Here is a 9,579-nt window from a genome sequence, read left to right on the forward strand (position 1 = left end):
CAAACTATATAAAGAACTCACACGACTCAACGTCAAAAAAACAAACAACCCAATTATGAAATAACTAAATCATGGGAATGTAATGTACACCACAAGGAATATACTCGATAATACTGCAAAAATTCTGTATGATGACAGATGGTTACTAGACTTATTGTGGTGATTAATTCACAATGTACATAAATGTTGAATCACTATGTTGTACACCTGAAAATATTTTATTACTGTATATTGACTACATTTAAACTAAAAAACAGAAAAAAAATGATTTAAAAAATAGGTATGTGTTGCTTAGGCACGGGGAAAAATCAGGAGACTATACAGAAAAATGTTAACGACAGTTGTTTACTTTCTACATTACGTATCTCTTTTCTTATCCTTGAGTGTGTATAAATTTTGTAAGCAGGGGAAAAAAATTGAAAAATTAAATCTGGAAAATGTATCTGTTGTGCTACATGAGTAGTTTTCCTTTAATCTCCTATATTAGCAATTTGTAAAGAGGTAAGCAAAACAAATAAAACTGTATACTTTAGGCACCAAGTTATCCTTGGGCCATGAATTCGATGAATTCTATCATTACCACAATCTTCACTACCATTTTTATAATGTAAACTAAGGACAGCAGAGTACGGGAAAAACATGTGCTTACGGGATTATACAGTTATAAACCCTTTGTTACTTTATATAAGCAACAATGAACAAGAACCCTTAATATCCCTGGCTAACTATCTTATGTTGAGTACTGACTATACTTCACTGCAGCAAACATTCTGCACATGCTCCTCAATGACAGAGATAAACTACATTTAATCACTTAAAATTAATCTGTTTTTAAGAAGTTAGGTTAAAATTTAATTTCTGCTGATGAGTATAAACAAGAGCCCACCGATTTTTTTTGTGCTTGTTTTTAAAAACTAGTCTACATGGAATATCATAAATAGTTAAAATATCTGAATTGATTTTCTTTAAATTACTGTGTCTAAGTATTATAACATACTTCATCATTTGGTCACTAATGAATTATATATACGTTATCACCAACAAAAAAAGTATGAGTCTATTCACACTAAAATAGGGGCTATGAGTAGGAAAAACTCATTTCAGAAATGGTCTGCTCACAAGAAAGAGCAAATAATACAAAGGAGTTAGGAGAAAACAAAATTTGTAGAACCCTAGACTTTTAGAATTCTGCCCTTTCGATCTGTCAAATATTTAAGAAATATAATAGTTAAATCTTACGTGACCAAAGGTCCTAAGGCCCACAGTTAACAATTACAGAATCAGTTACGTACTACAGCCATTCCCCAGAGACGTAATCTAAACCTATACCAAGTGTCTGGATTATCTTTATTACCCCAAAATGAATGGACTTATCCAACAAAACATTCTAATTAGTGCCTGATTCAGTTTTTAAAGATCTAATATGAGCTCACATAGCTTTATAAAGCGAGATGGTGATATTTTATCTCGCTATTTCCAAAGTCTTAAGTAGTTTCACCCTACATATTACTTTTTTCAACACATACTTGACAGTAAATATATATTTCTTGTTCAGAAAAGCAGTGTTTATACACTCAGATGCAGAAAGCAGGCATCTTTCAAGCAACTGAAAACAAACGAATTTATCAATTAAGTATGAAAAAAGTGTATAAAATTGATTAAAAATTCATTTTAAAAAGCTGTCTACTAAACTTGGTTCTTTTTGATGCCAAAAAAATTTTTTTCCTTGCAATTAAACTAGATTTCTGAATATCAAGGTCCTTCCACAGGCTCATAAATTTTTTAAAACATCCCTACAAACAGCTTTGAAACTTCTGTTGTTATAAACATTACTCACATCTTACATGTAAAAAACTCACAGATTTAAAAAATATGCATAAATCACAGTGATCTATCTAATTTTGACCCTCCAGGAGACTTTCATATAGATACAAACAAACTTTTCATTCTTCTGATCTAAAACCCATGACGGAAGTTATCCACACCAAATGATACGAACTATCAAATCAAAAGAGTTTTTAAATGAATTCTACTTACAGCTGCACGTCGGACATAAACAGGATGAGATAGGTGCACATTATTAAGTAGAAATAAGATAGAATCCAATGTGTAGTATTCTCTGGGTTGGCCTTCCTTCCCAGTCCTGAAATGATTAAGACAAGATTTTTACTCACAATTCTAATATAACTCCTTCAGCTTAATCATATGTATTAATTTATCTACACTCACTTTGCTATCCAACGATGGATTTAACATAGCTAACAAAGATACACGTAGAGTATGAAATTTAGTAAGTGCAACTGTCATTTGGGCAAAAGGAACACAAAAGTAGATAGTGACAAAAAGCAAGAAGTAAGGAAAGCACACCATATTCATACTTTATTACTACAGACTTTTTAGAATTTGGCCCAGTTAGGTTCTGGGCTTTGTCAATAGAGAGAGAAACCTAATCAGTTAGCCAGGATCCATAAGAAAAAACAATCAACCTGATTAAAAGAAGCACAACTACGACTTGTGCTAAACTTCCAAGATATGTATCCTGTCTCCTAAGTAAGATACTGCTGAACAACGCTCTTCAACACAACAATTAATTTCAGACATTTGAGTCTTATGACATCCCTCAAATTAAGCCAATGATGTAAAACCAAAACTAATTCTACCTGTAATAAAACAATGTCGTCTAGGAGTGCAAGCTCTATCATTGCAAGCACATACTTTTACTTGCTCAACAAATGTTAGTGTCCAATCCCACCCTCCCTATTACATTCTCTCCATCTAGAAATATCAACGTGTTATTTAAATTCATCTGAATACCGCCCAATACAAACAGCCCCAAACCTACTTTTCTAGCCTCTGTTTCCACTTTTCCTCTAAATCAATATATTTCAAACCACACACCACTTATCAATCGTTGCACTGTGAAATATAATATATGAGTCACAACCTGGTATTTCTTTATGATATATAAGAACAAAAAATAGAATGCACTGCATTCCATAAGGATAAATTTTTTAATGTTATGTACATGTGTGTATTTACATATGCACACAGAATAACAGTAAATGAAAATGATGGTATTGGTGTGATACGCTGCTGTGAAAGTTTGAAATCTACTAAGCACTCCTTTCTCACTACTTGCTTCACTGAATGGCTGTCAAAACATTTCCTTTCCAGCTCTCATGCCTTTAACCACACAGTTCCCTCATCCTGGAACACCAAACCCACCATTTCACCCTCAGAATTCCTAACCATTCCTTAAAGCTTATTCATTTGTTCATTCACTTATTCAAGAAAAATCTGTAGCATGTCTATATGCCAAACACACGTCCATGAAACCTTTCCTAACACCCCCAGGTAGAAGTGACTGCTCTTTTAAGAGTGGGAATGAGATTCTTATCAAGTTATGTCTTATCTCCTCTACTCTCATCGAGGTAACCTCCTCTGAGGCACCGACCCAGCTCCTCACAATTTTTCCTAGTTCTCAGATTGAACAGCCTCGAGTACTCAGCCATTTTTTAAAGAAAAACCAATCAGTTAAAAACCCAATCAGCCCCTAGCTCTTATGGGCGGGGCAGAGGGCTCCTAACCTCTTCTAGTTTGGCACTGCCCAAATCAAGTTCTTTTCCCCAAACTCTTAAAAGTTGTTTTTAAAACCCAATCAAATGCAATTCTGTCTGGGCAAATTCCTTCTGGAAGAGAAAAAACACAGAAAACTCTGAATGATTTCTCCATCAACATTTCACAAAGCTAATTAAATCGTAAGCCCTCGAGACCAAAAGATAAAAAATAAAAAAATAAAAACCAACCAACTAAACTTCCCCTAGCTTTTCATCAACTCTTCCTAAAGCCCACTGCTCCCACTCAATCAAACAAAATGAGTATGGAAGTTCTGGCCCAGGTTTCTAGCTATCCAAATGAAACACCACTGAGAGAGACATCACTCAAAAGGCCCCCAACGATAATCAGACATCTCTCTCTCTCTTTCTCTCTTTCCGTAATACATATGTATATATCTATATTCTTTTTCAGAGTCTTTTCCCATTTACTTTTCCCATTACTCCACTTCAGCTGTAACCTTCTCCCTGAGGAAACTCCTGCCTTCACCTCCAACAGATTCTGACTACTCTTCCAAAGTCACCGAATCTCTTTCCCGTCCTAACTTCAGAGTTGGTTCCCTTCCCTCTGCTTGAGGGAATCGGGAAAGGAGAAAGAACAGATCAGGAGCTGCAAGGGGCCAGCAGAGATAGTTACCGAGCAGCCGCGTAGAGAAAGGAACAACTAAAGAACAAAAAAGAGACTTCTGGGCACCCGGCGGTGCGATCCTTTCTACACCTATGCACGCAGCCAGCACTCGGCACACACGGGCAGAAACAAACCGCCACAGCACCCTCCCCCGACGCTCAGAGGATGGACCGCTGCAGACAGCTCTCCTCCAGCTCCCTCCTCACCTACAAGTGCAACTTCTACTCCTGGGAAAACTTTTTCTCCGGAGCACCGGTTTTCCTCCATCCCCAAAGGGAACGGGGGGAGGGGTTCGGAAAGAGGGGGCCCGGGGGCGCCCAACTCTGCCCCGCCGCCCCCCGGTCCCGGCCGCGCCGGACTCACCCCCAAACCACGTAGTTGGTCTTCACATTCTTGGGCCAGGAGAACTCGCCGAAGATCACTTCGTCCCCTTTCACCACAATCTCCTTCTTCTGAATGTTGTACTGTCGCAGGACGCTGAGCACGTCCGCCATCTTCGCCCCTCTCGCTGCCGCCCGCCCCGGGCTCCGCCGCCGCCGCCGCGCCCGCCGCCCTCTTCGCCTGTCGCCTCAACCCCCGCCTCGGCCGCTGCCGCCGCCGCCGCCGCGAGCCAACTGCAGCCGCACTGGCAGCGGTCCGCGCCTACGACAGCAGCTGAGGAACGAGCCACCCAGGCCGCCGAGGACCCCGCGCTAGCAGGCAAGGCCCCGCCGCGGGCTGCCCGCGGAGAACGCCTGATCTCGCGACGCCAGGGCCGCCAGGGCCCCCAGCGCCGCCGCCCGCCGCCAGGAGGCGCCGCGCCCGCCCGGGAAACGCCCCTCCCAGACTCCCACTCGGCGCGGGGCCGAATCCCGTCCCGAAACTCGGAGCGCGGGGACGCCGTGCCCACGTACGGCGCACGTACAGGGAGCATTGCCCGGCGCACGCGCGCGGGGCACGTAACTCATCCTCGCCCTCCCGCCCCGCGCGGCGCGTACGCGGCAGGCGACAGGTGCGCGCGCACCTGCGCGGAGGGTCTGAAACCTCCATCTCTAGAGGGCGCACTGGGTGCTCCACGACCCACCTGGAGTGTGGCCAGTGGCTCTCGGGTCTCTCCTTTAGCCAGGATGGAGTTTGGCGAGAGATTTGCAGAACTGGGATTACCTTCCCAGCTAGATCGGACCCGCCTAGCAAATGGCCTCTAGGTCTTAGTGATTAAGCCCCCTTTGAAGGGACGGGTTTGGGGGGGGTTGTTTTGGGGGTTGTTTTTTATTACGTGTTTTTGGTGGACTCGCATAGTGGAAAAGACCGCGTCCAGTGGAGATCAATCCCGGGCACTGGTGTTTGTTAGCTGCCTTTTGACCTTGGGCAAGTTACACACCTTCTCACAGCATCAATTGGTTAATGGAGAAAATAGAATTAGTATAAGAAGGTGAAAGCACCTAGCAAATCATCTAAATATCATAAATGTTGGATCTTCCCCCTCAATTCCTTGGGTGGTGCCTTTTTCCATCCTGTCCCCTTCTCCCCGCCAACCCCAAAGGGCTACATTTAAATGGCTCCTTTCCAAGTTGCTGATAGGAAAGTTAGAGAACACGAACTCAATTTATTGATAGAAATTCAATATACTGTGGCCTGTTTACCTTAATTGAAACATATCCCATAGGCCATTTTTTTAAATTTCTCTTACTATAAGCAGAAAGGAAAAAAAGGCAACTTTGTGATTACATAACCAAATTCTGTTACCTGCTTTGAAAAGACTCGATTCTCGTTAACTGTATTCTGTTACCTGCTTTGAAAAGACTCGATTCTCGTTAACTGCCCTACAGAGACATACATAGAAGAATGTGGTTCATTTTTTATTTTTTTTCTTCTTTTTTATTGCGGTACGCGGGCCTCTCACTGCTGTGGCCTCTCCCGTTGCGGAGCACTGGTTCCGGACGCGCAGGCTCAGCGGCCATGGCTCACGGGCCCAGCCGCTCCGTGGCATGTGGGATCTTCCCGGACCGGGGCACGAACCCACGTCCCCTGCATCAGCAGGCGGATTCTCAACCACTGCGCCACCAGGGAAGCCTGTGGTTCATTTTTCTATACACTCTCTAGCCATTTTGCAACTGAATTTGAGAAATTTTGGATATTCTGCAAATGTTCCCGTTACTATCGTATTTTCCTAAACTTCACCCCAAACACTCAGGTTAAAAAGAACGTTTTTTATTTATCCCCAGCACTATCTACTCTATTTATACTTGTATCAGAGCACCCAGTACTACTTGACTGCCTCCCCTACAAAACTAAATGACAATAGACCTGTGTCATCCTATCAGAGTGTCTTGTACATTATTTGCCACGTTGTTGGCCCCTTAAAAAAAATGTTAAATCAATAAATGTATAGATGAGTTCAAGGAAGTCAAAGGGCCGCCAGGGAAGCCCTAGCCACTGTTTTCAATAATAAAATCCTTCATTTCTGATCCAGGAATCTCATGTCTTTTGTCATCATCTATGAAACTGATACAAATTAACTTGTCAGCTTTCAAGTGCAATAAAATCTCAGACCCTTCCCAGTTCTTGACCAGGAGTTGGCAAAATTTTCTGTGAAGGGTTGAATAATATTTTAGCGCTTGTGGGACATATATGGTCTCTGTTACATATTCTTCTTCGTTTGTTTTTTTGATTTGAAACAATCCTTCAATTTACAAAAATCACTTTTTTGTAGGGCTTCCCTGGTGGCGCAGTGGTTGAGGGCCCGCCTGCCGATGCAGGGGACACGGGTTCGTGCCCTGGTCCGGGAAGATCCCACATGCCGTGAAGCGGCTGGGCCCGTGAGCCATGGCCGCTGAGCCTGTGCGTCCGGAGCCTGTGCTCCGCAACGGGAGAGGCCGCAACAGTGAGAGCCCGCGTACCACCAAAAAAAAAAAAAAAAAAAAAAAAGATATGATTCCTGAGTGGTCTTGTTTTGTCTTGATCCATCATGGTCACAGAGTGATCTTATCTGAAGTCGGTGCCCTGTGAAATTATTTATATTTAACAGGAGCATATCACGGCCTCGCTTTTGGTATGGATGCAGATCCTGGATGTCAAAGACAGCCTTTCTCTTTGTCTGTGAGTGGACAGAGGGCTAGACTGACTTCTTTCACTACCATTGCCTTGACAGTGCCCACCTCAGGTGCCCTCTTAGATTTACACAAATCTAACAAACAGGTGAACAGGTCTTTGTTCTGTGCTTGGCCCTCATATCATAGTGGAAAGTTGGTGATATTGGAATTGGAGAGACTTGGGATCAAACTGCAATTCTGTCACCAATAAGTGTAGCCTTGGTCATGTTACTTGCCCTTCCTTTTTTCATTACTAGTTAGAGATAAAAATATTCCATTGTGGGCTCTGGTTTCAGACTACTTGGATTAAAAGCCCAATCTATCAACTGTATAACTCTAGACAAGTTACTTAAACTTTTGGTGCTTTGGGTTCTTTATATGTAAAATGAAAGGTAAGAACATACCTGCTTCATAAGGTGACTAAGAACAGTAAATGAAAAAATATGTAAAGTACAGATGATCCTTGAACAACACAGGTTTGAACTGCATGCGTCCACTTATGTATGGATTTATTTTTTCAATAGTAAATACTACAGGGCTTCCCTGGTGGCGCAGTGGTTAAGAATCCGCCTGCCAATGCACGGGACAGGGGTTTGAGCCCTGGTCTGGGAAGATCCCACATGCCGCGGAGCAACTAAGTTCCCCGCGCCACAACTACTGAAGCCCGTGTGCCTAGAGCCCGTGCTCCACAAGAGAAGCCACCACAATGAGAAGCCTGCGCACCGCAACGAAGAGTAGCCCCTTCTCACCGCACCTGGAGAAAGCCCACGTGCAGCAATGAAGACCCAACGCAGACAAAATTAATAAATAAATAATAAAAAATAAATAAATTTATTTTTTTTTAAATAGTAAATACTACAGTACTACACGATCTGAAGTTGGTTGGGTTCCCGGAGGCAGAACCTTGGATACAGAGGAACCAAGTTTACGGAGAGCCAACTATGACTTACTTGCAGGGATGTCTGATTGTGAAGCGCCCCTAACCCCAGCATTGTTCAAGGGTCAACTGGAGTTCCCAAGTAAGCTGTTGTTTGCCAAATGAGTTTCTATATGTGAATCACTCACATGCAGTATCTGACACATCAGTAAATGTGAGTTATTTTCCGCTCTTCAAAGTGCTGTTTGCTAACCTCCTTAGCACCCTGGAGAGTGTCAGGCACATTGATCTCTGTTACTCAGTGGAGGGTTGAAGGGAAGACAACCGGTAGCCTTCTACAGGCCCCAGGTCCCTTCCTTCTAGCTCAGACCTGCAGCACTGCTGGGGAATTCTCTGTTCGCCTTCACCTTCCCCTTTACCTTCTTTCTTCTTCCTTTCACCTCAGTTGTCCAGATCACCTGGTCCTGCTCCATCCACAACTTCATAGTCAGTCTCTTTGTCAGTCACTTCTAATCTGATTTCTGCTACTACCACGACCATTCATGAGAGTTTGTTCCTTGAAAGGTAACAATATCTTTCGTCTTGCAAATCAAAGTATCTGTAAGTTCTCACTCCTTCACTAATGTCCTTTTTTGCTACTATTGACTCTGCCCTCTCTTCAGAAAACTTTTTCCGTCCATAATTCTGCCTACATTGTCTTGCGTGGATTCCAAGAAAGGATAAAAATACAATTCAAGGAAAAAGAAAAGGGTTACAAAAGCCTCTCTATGTTCTTTGCCTCTTGTTTGCAGAAAAGCTGAAGTCTCCCAGGCTTCCCAAGGTCACAAAGGAGCAGACTCGAGCAGTTAATGTCCTAATGATTAGGACAATAGAGTCATAGATTCGGTGTCTGATGCACATTCTGAGTTGTTTTACAAGTACTATAACTACCACCAGAGGACATGACATAAGCTGCTCCAACTTGAGCAGTACTGAATCTATGGCCAGCACAATTCCAAGAACTGGCCTCGAGAGCATGGGATTAAAATTATTGCTCATAATAATCTGTATCTTTGTGGGCATCAAAATAATTGTAGCTTTCTCTGCCCATATATGTAAGCTGGCAACTTAAATTGTCAGCAAAGAGATGCTACAGACCGATGTTGACATCTTCCACTTGAAAAAATGGTGCCCTATGTCAGCATGAAGGCGTTACAGAAGATGGACCTTTGCCCCAACCCTATAGAAATGGAATGATGTTTGACAGTGGGGAATTGAAAGCGGCTCTTCTGCCCCTTTCCTGTTTGCCCACTTCTGTTCCTCTCTAACCTTCAAAGAACCTAATTATAAGAATGAGATCACTAGGCAATTTAACCTAACTCCTGACTTATGCTCTCCTGAAGCACGCCA

At 42.7% G+C, this 9,579-nt stretch overlaps 1 protein-coding gene across 1 annotated transcript in view; it reads right to left on the reverse strand.

Moving 5' to 3' along the window:
• The window catches only part of CDC73 (cell division cycle 73), a 90,830-nt gene extending 86,053 nt beyond the window's left edge, over window positions 1–4,777 (reverse strand). Inside the window, exons 1-2 of the mRNA XM_060126948.1 lie at window positions 4,606–4,777; window positions 2,038–2,143 (exon numbers count right to left, since the gene is read on the reverse strand). Of these exons, the coding sequence (XP_059982931.1) occupies window positions 2,038–2,143; window positions 4,606–4,736 (237 nt within the window). The 5' untranslated portion in view covers window positions 4,737–4,777. The remainder of the gene's footprint in view (window positions 1–2,037; window positions 2,144–4,605) is intronic.
• Window positions 4,778–9,579: the final 4,802 nt, after the last annotated feature.

Source organism: Lagenorhynchus albirostris, chromosome 2 (genome assembly GCF_949774975.1).
Source record: "Lagenorhynchus albirostris chromosome 2, mLagAlb1.1, whole genome shotgun sequence".
Lineage (NCBI taxonomy): Eukaryota > Metazoa > Chordata > Mammalia > Artiodactyla > Delphinidae > Lagenorhynchus > Lagenorhynchus albirostris.